Below are 15325 nucleotides of genomic sequence, written 5' to 3'. Positions count from 1 at the left end.
GAGAGCAACCCCCCCGTAAACAATTTCTCCTCTCATTTTACCAGTCTGCAGATATCAAACCTCAGGATCTGCTCGTCTTAGTTAGCGTAGTTATGTTTCCAGATTAGATCGGGGTCGTGTAGTTGCACTTTACGCTGTCGGTGATCTGCTCGTGTAGACGTCTCGTTAGTCACCCATCCACACGTCCAGGAGTCGTCCTCATGCATTTAATTCCCCCATTCGTCACAAGAAGCATCTTTAAAGGGGCATTCCTTTGATTTCCTTCCTATAAAAGTTGAAGAAACAAGCATGGAGAAGTTACTGTAATGTCGTCGAGGTTAACTTTTTCTAGGTTTGGGATTTGAAGTTTAAAAACAAAGGGGGTGGGGGATCCTGCATGTCTTTACAGCGATGTTAAGGTGAATATTAGAACTTAAAAAGTCGGGATTTCTGAGGACGTCTTAAAGCAGAAGTTTTCACAGTGAGGGGAGCAGAGAAATGGTATTAAATTAAGTATATTAGATGAAGTAAAATGGTCTAAAGCCTCGCCCACACTCCTCTGGATATTTTTAAACAAGGATTTTTCTGCTGCGTTTGCGCCTCACGCCCACACAAAGGACTGTTTTTTTAAAACCACTTCAATGTGTGCTAATCTCAGCTGCCGCTTTATGGTTTAGGACCAATTTAGACAAAATGAATGTTTGAATGCCCTCAGTTCAGCAGCTAAAGAACCCTCACATGAAACAAAGGCTTCGGGCGCAGAAACATGTGCCGCTGCTAACTTTGTGCTCCTCCATTTTCACCGGGTCGAAGGAATCGGCGTGGAGGTGGCTGTTTATCCTGGCGGCAGAGATCAGCTCACTTGTGGCGGTCGTCGCTGTGATGAAGCTTTTCTAAAACAGGAAGTAGGAGTCCGTTCGGAGCGAGAACGCTGTCACTTTGTGTCCTCGCTTTATCCTGTCATCAAACTTTGATCATGTGCTGAAATGATTAATAACAGACTCAGCGCTATAAAAAATAGCTTTGAGAGAATCTAAAGCATGTTTTTCTGTATTTTGATTGTCGTTAATGTGCGCGCTCTCACCCCCTAGTGGTGTGAGACGGTATTTCAGCTTTTTGTTAGAACGTGAACAGAGAAAAAGCTTATTTGTTTAAAAAATCTCAGGAGTAGTGAAGACGGGGCCTAAATGTGTTTAATTTGGTTAAAGATACATTTTAGATACAATAAATACTGATTTTGTATAAATATAAATATATATATTTTTCCTTTTCTACATTAATAAATTCCTAAAGTAATAGTTTAGATCTTTTAAATTGGAAATTTTATGAATAATTAAAATCATACTGACCTGTTGTAGACCCCATACCAGTTCTATTTCAAAAGATGGGAGCTATCTTTTTGAGGACATGTCGTTTTTAATAATTCTTAATCACGTTGCATTATTCTAACACTTTTGGTCAAATTTTTAAATTTTTTTTTACAAAGATTTTCAGCCTATTTCATTAGATTGATGTCTATTTATAAAATTCAAGGTTTTAGCATTTAAAATCAAACATTTCTGTCATTTTTAACCAATTCTGTAGAATATTTTAATCAAATTTTTTGGGAAGTTTACCCTTCAGCGAATATCTTGTCGGGACATTAGCGTTCGGGTCACCAGCTGCTCCAGGTACGCCTCACCTGATCCGGTCGGGTTTAGCTCTCAGGTGTTTTAGATCCTGCCGGGATCCAAACAGGATCCCGCCTCTGTTAGTCTCAAACGTTTGAGATAACAGGGATTAATCCTCCAGCTCCACATGACGTCCCGTGGTTCTAGTCGTAGTTTAAAGACTTGAGGGTTCAGTCTGTCCAGGTTAGCGGTGGTTAACGTGTCGGGAGGTGGTGACACTCAGGATTTAGTTTTGAAACTTGGAGTTGGCCTGGGGAGGATTGCACAGAGGGTTGCTAAATGTAAGAAGTCTCCTTTTTTATTATTATTATTATTATTATTCTAAAATAAAACAAAAGCTCACAGTGCTATATTTAACTGTTTATATGTAACATGTTTCTACAGATGCCAGCTATGAAATCGTTTTTTTTTAAAAGTAGCATGGTCTGCATGAACTGCACTGCTGCAAACAACATTTCCATCGATTTGTTTTGTTTTGTGTTGTTTTTGTTTACAGATGTATGAATATCACACTAAAGGGACGAGCGTGTGTTGTGGTTAAAAGGAAAGAACTCGAGACGAGTTTTAAGATTTTCACAGTTGAAAACGTATCGGGAAGCCTCGTTTTTTTTCTTTTCTTAAATCGGGTTGAGCGCTCAGCAGGTTCGTGACACCGGCACCGTGTGTCTCAGTATTTGTTGTGGTTGAGTTAAAAACCAAACGGCCGCCGAAGGATCTCAGCCCAGAACCTCACCTGGTTCTCTTTAACGAACATATCAGTCAATTTAGAGATTTATATTTCTACGCGTAGAACAACAAAACAAACTAGAGGCTGCCTTTGCAAATGCCTGAAAATGATTTTGTACATTTAATAAACTCTTAATGCAATATATTTCCCTACTAGTTTGGGGGTTTTATTTGTTTACTCTCTCATGTGGTACTGTATTAATTTATTCTGTGAATGTTTGTTTTGTAACCACGTCTTTGACTATAATGGTACAAATGTTTTGTGCCCACGATGCATTGCAACTCATTTCAAATAAAAACTAAAAATACGGACATGCAAATATGTGTGCTTGTTTACTTTCAATTTTTTATTTATTTTTTTGTTATATTTGATCCGTGTGTCACAGCATGGTCTGAAAAAAAAAATGCCTTAGCTACATATGAATACTCCAACTGATTTTACTGTAGGAGCCAGCTTGATTCAAGATGGCCGCCCCATCCAGCTGACCTCAAAAAACATAAATGGTTATAGGTCAGAGTTTGGTGTGGTAGCAAACGAGGCTGATCTCCAGCAGCTGACAGGAGTCGACTCCGCCTGTTAGCAAAATATCTCACGATCCACCGGACAGATTTAGATGAAACTTTCAGGAAATACTCGCTGGATGTACATCAAATTAACTCTTAGAGCCAGCCCAGTTTAAGATGGTCACACAGCCAGCTGATGTTAAAGTCAGTCAGGTTTACAGATAATAGTGCTTGGATTTGTTGTGGTAGTAGCTGAGAGTCATTCACAACACATACTTTGAGCGGGACATCTCACGACTGCACTTCATTTTTAAAGTTTGACCTAAACATCTACAACTTAACATAACATGATTGAACACTGGTCGCTGTCGGCATAGTGAACAATATATACTTTTTAGTTCATCTGCTCTAAAACTGTTAGTTTACCTAATCTTCTTTAGCAATATATTCAGACAAATCAGTCTGATTCCGGCACCTCTGTGGAGGCCAGACATTTGTTGAATAGGTCTGGCTTTTAAAAATATGTTTTCAAAGGAATACAAAAACCCTCAGTTTGCCAAAAGACATATAACCACTGAGTTTGACTTTCCATTTGTGTGAATATTTTTATTCTGCTCAGAAAATGTTTCCAAAACACATAATATGTAATGTTTATTTTTGTAGTGCAGTGGTACGTGCTGAAGATGATACCTGAGGTTTAAATCCATGGAAACTATAAGTGAATGGAGCAGTAAGTAAAGGCAGACACCAATTTGAGTTCAAATGTTTTACTTTGTGGTTCAAAAACTGGAATATAAACCCCTGTGAGATGCGAGAGCTCCCTCTGGTGGCCGGCAAGAGAAGTGAACTATTGGGTTTACAGGCTCGGCTAAGAGTTTGGGGATAAACAGTGAAATGTGTGTCCAGATTTCTTAATATTATTATTTTATCAGTCATAATACTTTGCTTTTTTAGTGTTACATGGTGTAAAAAAATAAAAATACCAAGCTAAGTTGCTAACTTAAAGCTGTTAAGCTAAAGGTATGAAAATAAATAAAAAAAATGGGGAATGGAGGTTTTTATTAGAATTATAGTTTTTTTATAAAGTACTCCTGATTAACTTGATAGCATTTGCTAGCTGCCTTTACTGCTGTATTATTGTTTAAATTTATTTGATAGACATTTGTTTAATTAGGAAGGTCCCACTGGGACAGCATAAGGACACAAAATGGTGGCTCAGTAACCAATTAAGATCACCTGCTGCTGGTTCATGTATTTACCAGAGACATGTTTTCTGGAGGTGACTGAGTAGAAAATCTAAGTCTTTCTAAACAGACTCAGAAATATCAAAGGAATGTAGGAAACAAAATATGTAAAATGTTTTTTTGTAATTGTTTTTATGCTAATCAGGTTCTTTCAGACTTTTGCTCAGTCAAAAAAAAAAAAACATTTTTCTACAAAAGCAGCTGCGTCCTCCTAACAGAAACGTTATTCCAGGTTAAATATCAGGATAATCTGTAGTTCCAGTCGTTTTGTCGCAGAGGGCTCCCCTTCCTTGTATCCTTTCCTCCCCCCATCCTCAGCCGTGGTCTCTTGGCATGTCCTCACCGCCCGCAGCGGTCAGGATGTCCTTGGGACAGCCTAGCTCTGTTCAGGATGTTCAGCATCCACACCTCGACTCAGAGGTCAAAGGTTAGTGTCGGTGAACATGGTGTGCTCCTTCCTCACCGTGCTGAAACCTTTGACGGTGTCGACAAATTCCTCATCGTCCATGAACTAAAACAGAAGAAAACAGAGTTCGTTATAAAGGGATAGTTCAGATATTTGGAAGTGGGGCTCTCCAGTTTTCCTCCTGCGTGCACAGAAGTACCTAGAAATTGTTTGGAAATAGCAGCACATGGTTGATTGATTTTGACCTGTTACCAGTGTATGTTTTGTTTTGGGGTCCCTCACCATCCCGCTGTCGTGGCCCGAGATGTTGGGGTCCCAGACGTCGTCCTCTTCGGTGAGAGATTTCCCATCCATCAGCTGGCTGACGCTGCGCCTCAGGGAGCTCACGCTGAGCACGCCCGGCTCGTCCGGCGGAGGCATCTCCTCGTCGGGGTCACATTTGGCTTCCAGAACCTCCTGGAGGGACAAGAGGAGGCGCTTTGTCGACGCGCGGAGTTTAAAGAAAAAACGTCGCGTTGAGGAGGGTTTCTTTTTTTTACCTCGATCTTCATGGAGAAGGCCTTCAGGGTCACGCTGCTGGAGAAGCCCGACGTGTCAGGAACCGTGTCGAACTGAGGAGGAGAAGAAGAAATGACTTCAGCAGGTATTTCTCCTCCTAAAGGGAGAACAGGAACCATTTCTGACTCAGGTTTCATACAGCTGTTTTCCTGTTTTTACATTTATTTTCACACTTTTCCAAACTTTGTTTTATTTTTCTCATTCGTATATCAAACCCTTCAGCTCATTCAGGAGATGGGGGGGTGGGGTGACCTTTCTTTGTAACTTTTTAAACTTTAAAACACGTTTAACTTTACAAATGTTTTCCTCATAGAAATCCGTTGGGTTCTCTTCAGTTCCTTTAAAAACATTGTTCTCTGCAATCTGCTTCAGCAGATTTGCTTTATTTCCTGTTTTTATGCTACTTCTAGCTTTTTGCTACTTTTAGCCTTGAGCTTGTGTTTTGCTCATTTTAGCTTTTAGCTATTCTTTTTCTACTTTTAGTGTCTATTTTGCTACTTTTGGCATTTCATTTTGTTTCTTTTAGCTTTTAGCGGGTGTTCGGCTTTTTTAGCTTTTAGTTAGAGTTCAGCTTCTTTTACCTTGTAGCTATTGTTTTGCTTATTTTAGCTTCTGTCCAGCCTTTTACTGCTTTTAGCTACTTTTGGTATTTAGCTAAACTTTTGTTACTTTTAGTCAGCCTTTTGAAGACACTATTAGCTTCAAGCTTGTGTTTTGCTGTTTTTAGCCAGTGTTTTACTACTTTTGGGTTTCCTTTAGCTATTAGCTGGTGTTCTGCTTCTTTAGCTTGTAGCTATTGCTTTGCTTATTTTAAGCTTGAAGCTGATGTTGTGCTTCTGTTAGCTTTAACTCAGTTTTAGCTTGTTTCAGCGAAGTCCTTCAGCTCTCAGCGTTCACATTTCTTTAGTTTTCTTTAGGCTAACAGTGGAAGTCCCAGGACTGACTGAAACATAAACAGAATTTATGTTTTGTCAGAAAAGTTCAGTGAGATAAAAATGCATCTACAGGAAATCAGGTCAGAAAAAGACTTAAGAAGTATGTTTAAAAGAAAATGTCAGATTTTGGTCTTTTTTTGGTCTAGACTTTCTGGGACACCTAAGTAGAACGAGCCATTGTTCCTGAGGAACACGGTGAGTTTTCTGACACGTGCAGCAGAAGAACTCAGGTGGCCGAGTTCCTGCAGGGCGGCCGGATCAGGAAGTAAAAAGTGAAGCTCCTTTCACCAGGACAGAGTTGCTGGGCGGATAGACGGCCATGGGGCTCCTCTTCTGCAGGGGCAGGGCCACCAGAGGAGGTCTCTCCCTGGTGAGGGGGGGTCTCTTCAGGGCCTGGAGCAGAACCCAGTTAGATTCATCCGGACATTTTTTACCAGAACGTCAAACACAACAGAAACGTTTCTTACTCTGTGAAGCGTGACTCCCAGCACCACAGCCAGCAGCAGGAGGGCGACGGCCGCCATCACTACGATGAACCACAGCTCCCGGACAACATGGTGGTCTGTCGGACCTCCCTCTGCCCGACCATCACCTCCTCCTCCTCCTCCAGGAGGAGTGGGGCTCTGTAAATCTGTAAAGTAGTGTTTATTAAAATGAAACTACTGCTATAAAGGGATACAAATGATGACGAGAACATGATGATTAAAGGCTTTGCTCAGTCCCAGGTTGGGACTTCTATCAGTGAAAGGACATTTTGACTTGTCTTTCGTCCTCTTGTCATGGACATATTCTGCCCATGTAACCGAGCGGGGGTATGAGGAGACACACGGGAGGATGAAAGGTGTTCACACCTTCGCTGAGGGAGAAATAACAGCGTAACCAGAGACAAACATGTCAGCTTGACCTAGTTTGGCCATCAGAAATGTGACGGCGCTCCACACTCGGCCGCTTCCGTCCTTTTCTGTTCCAGGCGGTTAAAAGGAGGCTGTGGACAAGCTGAGGACGGAGGGGACTCACCAGCGCTGTGGTCCGTGGTTTGGCCGGCGGTTCGGATGCCGGCGGCTCATGGATCAGAAGCCCAAAGACGCCTGGCCTCCCAGCAGTACACCTGTTGAGCAGCTCCTGGGTTTTTTTTTTTTTTTTTTTACGCAGCGGGGAGCCGTGAGCGGGCCTCGGTCCGAGAGCGCCGAGGGGAGACGTCAAGGGGAAAAGAGGCTCGAAAGCAGCTGCACCATGGTAACAGTGTCAGCTTTCAGTGCACCTGTAGGATATCACCCCTCTCAATTTGGTTCTTCACGTTGAGCTTCATGAGTGAATCGAGAATATCATGGAAAAGGAGATTAAAGGTCTAATGAGCAGCTTGTTCGTCTCTGGTAGGAGTTACTGAGAGGGAGGTGCCTTCAGCCGAGTGGAAGTACAATATAAACACAGCACAAATAGTAAAGATATTTTTGTTTAGTTCATTATTTCTTAGTCATAACAGTGCTTCTGGATATACCGTTGGAAAACCTGTTTATCTCCCCTTAAATGGAGCCTGACGTGGCTGTGTATGGTTCTTCCACATGCTACCAAAGCCCCTGTTTGTTAATTGAATAAAGTTCAATTGCCAACATTTGGCAAGTTTGTCAATGAAAATATGTAGACTCATCAATACAAGCATTACGGATTTATCGTGATGAGGGAGATATATTTTCCCCCCTAATTTCCAGCTTTAATGGAGGTCAGTAAGAATGTTGTTTTTTTTTAACGTTTGTTAACAATTGTCACTTTTATATTAGTTTAGTGAAAAGAATGATGGGAGTTATTATTTTTTGAACTTGTCAGAGGTTGTTCAGTTTCCCTTTAAATGCGTGAATTTATTTATTTATTTATTTATTTTTAGGAGGAGGTTCCAAAGAAAGTAGTTCAGCACTTTGTGGGTTGCTTATAAATAGTTGCTATTTATATTTGCTTATAAATAGTTGCTATTTATAAGCAACCCAAGGTTTAAATCTGAGATGTTTTGCTCTCTTTTCTTAAATTTGCAGGTGTTTACAGAAAATTTCTCTGCTCAGATCTTCAAATATCTCAAACAGACAAAAGTAACAAAAGTAACCTCAGCGTCGGCGACGGGGTTGCCTGCAACGTGCAGAATGACCACAAGATGGCGCCAAGCAGCAGCAGCTGTTTGGAGGTGCAGAGTTCCTTCCTCCAGGCAATGTTTCACTGCAGAAAACCACTTCTCTGAAGGAGTCTGTGGGCAACTTCAGCGTTAATATTTTAGAAAATAACTTCATATTATCCTCAGTGCAGCATTAATATAGTCCTCGTCGGCCAGTTGACACAGTTTGACTTTTCTCACCAGTCAACCGTGGCAGAATATCACTCGGTGTCGGTATTAAAGGCAGTCATTGCAAACTTTTGAAATCAAACATAAAAAAAACGTTTTCCTGAACTATATCAGATGGTGCAGTTTGAAAGCGTATACTTCAGTAGTTTTCCTGTTATATTGATATGTGTATCTGAAATGCGGGTACGCACTCAATGAAAACAAAAACAAAAACCAGACTCCTCGATTCCAAACAGCTCATTCACGAACATCATCCTTTTTGACCTGTTTTCAGTCAGTTCGACTGTTTTCATGGGTAAAAAAAAAACACGTGATAGATGGCTGCTGATGATAAATTTTGTCTACTAATTTTAATTTAAAGTACATTAACTATCAGTATGAGAGGAAAAAATTGTGCTGATTTCGTTTCTCACTTTATGTCTCTGAAAAGAGTAACTTTGAAGCAACATCCTCCACAGTAATTACAACGCAACACAGCAAAAATCAATTCAAAGACCATAAACAACCACACGAGGTGTCTCAAAATGTTTGTGTTTTCCAGTTTCCTCGTCGTTGGCTCTCGTGTCGCGTGAATTTCGAACGCGTTGGAAAGACAAAATCTGCAAAGCGACCTTTTCACATGAGTCAGGAAGTGCGGGAGATAACTTCAGAAGGGTCGGACAATCTAAGAAACCGAAATGGAGACAAAAAAAAAAGATCACACTGAGACATGATGGGGACACTTTGGGACTAAATTGCGACAAATGTTATTTATCCTCCTCTATAGCAGTGCTACAGCCAACAATGTTCTCTGTTAAGATCTCGACTAATGAAGGACAACAATGTTTGGTTCTGCTCGTACGAAGAGATGGTTGTGTTGTAATATCCTTCATTCACCACAAGGTGGGGCTGCAACTGTCGCCTGATTCAACAGTTGCTCTTACTGACCTTTTGACTCACATCAGACGGATGGATCCAAAATGAACACATTGCCTCGGTTAAGAAATCTACGTTTGCTTGCAGAAAGCTAACTCAACTAAGCGATAATATTTAATATGAGACTTTATATTAAAAGGAAAGTTTGGCTTTCGTAACTTAATCTTAATATAGTGACAGAACTAAACCAAACATGTCAGAAGATTTGTCCTTTTAGGAACCGAGGCATGAGAAAAATTAGAAGTGAGGGAATTCCAGAGGACACTGCCTGCAACAAAACAAGGAAAAAGGTAACAAGAATAAATAAATAAAGGGATCATTTAACAGCCTTTGCTTCTGTAGTCATTGGTCTTGAGTCTCAGACGTTATTGCTCCGTATCAAAGCCCCCCTCCCACATTAAGTCTCAGCTCATTTGATTTATTTTGACAGAGGAGCTCTCCTCCGTCGAACACCCTAATCAGCATTCATACCTTGCTGTGATGATTCGGGACAATGCTTTTTTTTTTTTTTTATTGAGGAAGTGATCTCACCCCTGAGTGCCAGAATCAGCCTTTTTTACAGCCCATCTCCTCTGGGCCTCATCCATCAGCGGCGTGTCGGGGCAACATGGCCACCAGACACCTACTAACTCATTTAAGGAAAGGTGGTGGGGTGGGACATGCGAGGATACATCACTCAAGATCACTAACTCACTTACCGACAGCTGATGTGGTGAAAATTCTCCAGCTCGGTCCAAATCCCCCCGGTGCGCGCCACGAGTTTTAACCACAGATAAATTAGGAGATTATTTGGCTTCTGCTGACAGAAAAGGACAAATGGGTTCACTTAGATTTTGATTTGTCATCCTATTGATTCATCCATCTTTATTCTTCCCCTCCTCGCTTCTTATTCTTTCTTTTATATCACGTTTAGTGATCGTACTACAGCTAATATTCCGTTTGATCTTTTAACAATACCTCCGTTTAGTGTGAATAATAAATGTGGTTCAGGCGTTAAAATACAAATTTATGCATGTTCAGTTGAAATGTTTAATAATGTATTTGTTGGTATCATTGAGTATTTGTAGCTGAGTAGCATTACTCAGGACTCAAATCATATATTTCACAAGTTACATTAAATCCATCTGCATTATTTGTGTGAATAAGAGCTCCATAAGAGCATCATACAAGACGTATTTGGTACCTAGATACAATATATGTGTTATCTAACGTAGAATATAGTACTTAACATATGATACAATAAACGATGCGGTATACAGTGTGATGTAGTACCTAACATACACTATACACTAGTGGGGTCCAATCCTGGTCCTGGAGGGCCACTGTCCTGCAGGTTTTAGATGTCTCTGCTTTGACACACCTGATTTAAATGACTGAGTGAACTCAAAGACCTGCTGAAGAGCAGAGAAACATCTAAAACCTGCAGCATAGTGGTCCTCCAGGACCAGGATTGGACACCACTGCTGTACACAACACTGTACAGTACATATAATACGATATAATACCTAATATTTGATACGATATACAGTACAGTATGCAATATGTTGCCCTGCCTAACATACAGTATATGATCCGATGTATGACAGCATATAGTATCAAACATATGATGTGATATACAAAACAGTATGAGACACATGATATACGATTTGATACAGCAACTAACATGATCCGATATATGATTCTCTCTGACAGGGGTGTCCAACCCTGGTCCTCGAGGGCCACCATCCTGCATGTTTTCCTTGTTTCCCTGCTCCAACACACCTGGTTCAGTGGTTAAATTAGCTCTTCATGTTCTGCAGAAGCCTGATAATCACCCATTGGTTCAAATCAATGATATTAAAAATGCCAGATCAATGTGTATATTTAAGAGAATGATACAAGTTAGTTTTTTTTTTTTTAAGAAATATGAATTGATATTGTTTAGTTTAGTTTTGTTTTTCTGTAAATCCTTATTGTTTGAATATATTCTTGGGACAAAAGTGACATAAATTATAAGACTTTTTTCTTCTTTCTGCTGCCTTTCTTTTTATTTGATTTGTACATTTTTTTCTATTGTATATAGTTGTTTTAATGCAATTGATGAATGAATAAATAAAAAAAATAAAATCAGGTGGGTTGGAGCAGAGAAACAAGTAAAACCTGCAGGATGGTTGGCCACCCCTCCTCTGTGACATACATCATTTTTATTGTTATACTTTGTGTTTATTCCTACTATTGCTTTTTATTTTTGTACTGTACGTGCTATTATTTCTTTTGATATTTTCTGAACATTTCATCGGCACTGTTCTTTTGATATCCGATACACTGAGATATACATTATTTATTCTTCTTGGTGTTTCTTCATATTGTAACTTTTTTGCTTTTGTGCTGCACACTTTTATTTTTAATGTGATATTTTCTAAATGCCATCAGCAGCTTGTTTAATATGTGATATGATGCCCTACAACATACATTAGTTTTTAGTCTTCCTTTTGTGTTTGTACCATACAATTTGTTTTTCAGAATATATCTTCTGCCCTGTTCTTTTGGTAAACCGTATGATACAACCACTCTACAATATTCATTATTTTTATTCCTCTAATTTGTGTTTCTTCTGATTCTGTTTTTCTACAGCACAAACTATTTTTTTTTCCGAATGTTGACACTTTCTAATTACGTCATCTGCAGCGTTCCTTTGCTGTTTGCTGCAGCGACAAAGTCATTTCCCCCACAAGAGTAATAAAACACCTACATGTCTCTCTCTCTCTCTCCCCATTGTCCCCTTGGGGAAATTTATTTTGAACTCAGCCGTGTCCCAATTCCTGCTTTCACGGAAGATTTACAAAATAAAATCAAAGAAAATATAGTCTTATGAAAATGACAGTGTTTAAATGTGAGGTAGCAGGCCATTAGGCGTTAATAAAAGCTTCCAAAAACATCTGATATTTGATTTTTTTGAATATTTTTGTTAAAATAGTCACTCATAAACTGCACGTGCAGATATTTTACATGGAGGAGAGCTGAAACATTATAAACAACATATCGTGTTTTTTCCTGCAGCTTGGAAATCAAAGGGTTTGTGTTGAAGTGTTAGTGGGTTACTATAAATAGGGTACGAGAAAAAGAAAAGGGAGCTTGTTTTTCTCAGGATCCCTGTGTGACAGAGCGATGAGTGGGATGCCTCTGCTTCTATTAGACTCAACAGGCAGCTGATGACCAGCTCTCTCCGGGGCCACTGTTAGACTTCATTACTTTACAGCTGTTAATTATAAATCTCCATCCAACTGGGCTTGGATGGCCTAAATGTGCCATAATGGGCCTCGCATGGAAATAACAGTCCATTGTCAGGCTGTGTCCACTTACCGGCTCTTAATGAATCTGCTTCAAAGCCTGCTCTGCTTTACTGAGGAAGAAGACACTCAGATAATACGAGCTTTGATTTAGGGGGACGGTCTTTTATTGCCCAAGAATCCACCTGAGAACGAAACAGCACAGCACAGCTCATCCAGGCAAAAGCTTCGAGCGACGCGACACGACGCACGTGGCAGGATGTTTAAACCTGGCATCACTTGTCACAAAGAAGAAGAAAACAAACAAAAAAGAAGTGCAACGAGGAGCAAAACTTGGACGTTTTTTTTTTTTATTCCCGAGATCAACTCCTGTTATTCCCTTCATTCGACACGTGTGGGGGGAAAAAAACAACAAAAAAAACAAACAAAAACATCAGATTTCTGAGACTCTTCACACAACACATGCTAACAGATTAACACAGCGCCATCACCAGTTTCCCCCCCTCAAACGTTATGGCTAAAAAGGAAAAAAATAGTGCACAGATTTCATCCTAAACATTGACCTCTACTATAGAAAACACATCCTTCGTAATCCAAGATATACAGTATGGCAGCCTTTATACAGAAAGTCGTATTAGTGTTCTACGCAGCTCTGCAGTTATGATCCTTAAGCTAAAGACTCCAATATAATGTCGTCTTTGATGCAGTGATAGTGTTTAAGTACCAGAGTTGGAGCAGAGAAGCTGGTAAAATATTATCTTAGAACAACTCAACTCATTTAGACAAAGTAACAGAACAGAGCCACTTTTATAATAAATATTATCTGCTGTCGTACAGTTGCATCGTAACATTTCTTTCCCTGAAATAGTCTGTTAAAAGCAGGAGGCCCGTTATTTCCTTATTAGCTGTGGATCGCCGCCGAGCTTCCCCTCCTTTTTAAACGTGTGCGCGTGGACGCAGAGGGTGGCGACGCCAGAGCAAAGCGAGGAAGTTGTGAACGCGTCGTAAGCCACGTGAAACAATCCTGGACAGCTGCTGGTATATTCTGGTATAATACGAGTCTACTCTTTGGCAAAACTAAGTGGTTTTTTTACATCTTAGGACACATTTAGCTTTACTGTACAAAACAAAAAAGATGTGTGACACCTAATCAGAAAGGTTCCCTAAACGCACTAGAATGCAGATTTTTACAGGCTTCAAAATAATCCACACGGATCTTCAAGTATCAGGTGCTTGTCTTTTTTTTTGTTGCTGATTTTTTTTTTTTTTTTTGACAAAAGAAATTACGTTTGGCATGTAATTATAAATATCTGTAGAAGGCGATTCTTCTGCTTTTAAGCGGTCTGTTCTTTTTGTCAGAACGTTAGCCTGTTTAGGCCAATTAGTTTTTCCTGTTTAAACTTCTGCACGACGTCGGAGGGCTGCGACGCCAAAACTCTTCCAGCTGATATGTTCCCGGTGACTGCGATTTCAAGACTTTATTGTCAAATGCAAGCTAAAAAAACAAAAATCGACACACCCACTATTACCCATAAGCCCACTGCTTCCTCCCAGCTCGACCTGTGACCGGCTGACGGCGCTCCGTGTTGCGATCAGGCTTTGGCCTCGAGCAGTTCCAGGAACAGTTTGTGCATCGGCACGCGGCCGTCCTGTTTGATGCCGCAGAAGTGCTGGACGGCTCGGGCGGCCGTCTGGCGGAGAAGAGGGAGGGTCATGATCAGTTTGCCGGCACGCCGGGAGTCCTCTGGGTGGAGGGCGACCTCATAGTCCTGCAGGGCCCCGTGGAGGACGTCCTGGAGTCTCTGAACTGCCTCCAAGTCCTCGATTTGCATGGAGTCTAAAGGAAGGGGGATGAAATGAGGAAACCAATGTCTGATATTTGAACAAAGCCACATGTGCAGAGGGGAACCCTGTAATCCAAAGCTTGGTACCTGAGTTTGCAAGAGCGATGGCTTTGAGGACCACGAACTCCTCCTTTTCCAGCCCCATGCTTTTGTACTTCTTCACCAGCTGCAGGATTGCGTTGTTGAGGTCGAGGAGCCCCGCCAGCTTGGACTGCTCCTCGTCCATGACGTAGTCCTCGGCGTACACCAGCTTGTCCTCTAGGGCCAGCGAGCGAAACACCACCCGGAGGATCAAAATCTCCATCCAGCCGCTCTGCAGGAGGCTCATCTGGTCTGCTAAAGAGAGCGAGGGGAAGCCTGAGGAGGAGAAGGGATGCACCAGTCAACCACCTTTATGTGTGTTCAGACTCGACACGGACACGCTTTAGATTCTGTTCTTCTGGGTCTGGCAGAAATGAGACTTGTTAATTAGGTTTTGGGGGGGAGGTTGTATCCACTTATATTAATACCTCAGAATGTGACCGAAGCTGAATGATTTTACTTATGAAACGGTCGCACAGCAGAGGACGGAGTGAAGGACAGAAGGAAGGAATTGATGGTAAATTTAATTACTCTCTGTCAGACACACCTTCTTTAACTGACAATTACGCTCTACAGGGGTAGGATTAAACCTGCGGACTGCCCCCGCATAAACCTGCACACACACACACACACGTTTACTGTAATTAAACGGACGATTTTACAGAGAGGGGGAAAGAGGGGGAGGTGTTTGTACTTTTGACGCCGTCGATGATTGTTATCAGGAACCACTCCTTTTTACAACCACCATGGCGACACCACCGGCACCCTCCCTCCCCTCCCCTCTCCCCACTCACTTAAATATAGTTAAACACACACACACATGCACAACCCCCTGAGCATGCATCCAAATAAAACCAGCCTCTTC

The 15325-nt window shown here is 41.1% G+C and overlaps 2 protein-coding genes across 2 annotated transcripts in view; both read right to left on the bottom strand.

Moving 5' to 3' along the window:
* Positions 1-4227: 4227 nt before the first annotated feature.
* si:ch211-57i17.5 (usherin) lies at positions 4228-7385 on the bottom strand. The gene is made up of 6 exons (XM_017435989.3): positions 7040-7385; positions 6490-6653; positions 6311-6415; positions 5069-5140; positions 4812-4985; positions 4228-4634 (listed from the first exon to the last, which is right to left on the bottom strand). The coding sequence occupies exons 2-6, from the start codon at positions 6544-6546 to the stop codon at positions 4545-4547; spliced, it is 498 nt and encodes a 165-aa protein (XP_017291478.1). The 5' UTR covers positions 6547-6653; positions 7040-7385; the 3' UTR covers positions 4228-4544.
* Positions 7386-13716: 6331 nt separating this feature from the next.
* The window catches only part of LOC108247661 (estrogen-related receptor gamma-like), a 19480-nt gene continuing 17871 nt past the window's right edge, over positions 13717-15325 (bottom strand). Inside the window, exons 7-8 of the mRNA XM_017435969.3 lie at positions 14467-14736; positions 13717-14372 (exon numbers count right to left, since the gene is read on the bottom strand). Of these exons, the coding sequence (XP_017291458.1) occupies positions 14128-14372; positions 14467-14736 (515 nt within the window). The 3' untranslated portion in view covers positions 13717-14127. The remainder of the gene's footprint in view (positions 14373-14466; positions 14737-15325) is intronic.

This window comes from Kryptolebias marmoratus, linkage group LG19 (genome assembly GCF_001649575.2).
Source record: "Kryptolebias marmoratus isolate JLee-2015 linkage group LG19, ASM164957v2, whole genome shotgun sequence".
NCBI lineage: Eukaryota > Metazoa > Chordata > Actinopteri > Cyprinodontiformes > Rivulidae > Kryptolebias > Kryptolebias marmoratus.
This window is presented reverse-complemented; position numbering and strand designations above follow the sequence as displayed.

Excerpts from the sequence above, each read along its gene's own strand:
- si:ch211-57i17.5 (XM_017435989.3), bottom strand. The coding sequence starts at position 6,546 with ATGGCGGCCGTCGCCCTCCTGCTGCTGGCTGTGGTGCTGGGAGTCACG. Across the intron at positions 6,416-6,489 it reads TGGGAGTCACGCTTCACAGA|GCCCTGAAGAGACCCCCCCT; the intron begins GTAAGAAACGTT and ends GTTCTGCTCCAG. Across the intron at positions 5,141-6,310 it reads CGCCCAGCAACTCTGTCCTG|TTCGACACGGTTCCTGACAC; the intron begins GTGAAAGGAGCT and ends TCTCCTCCTCAG.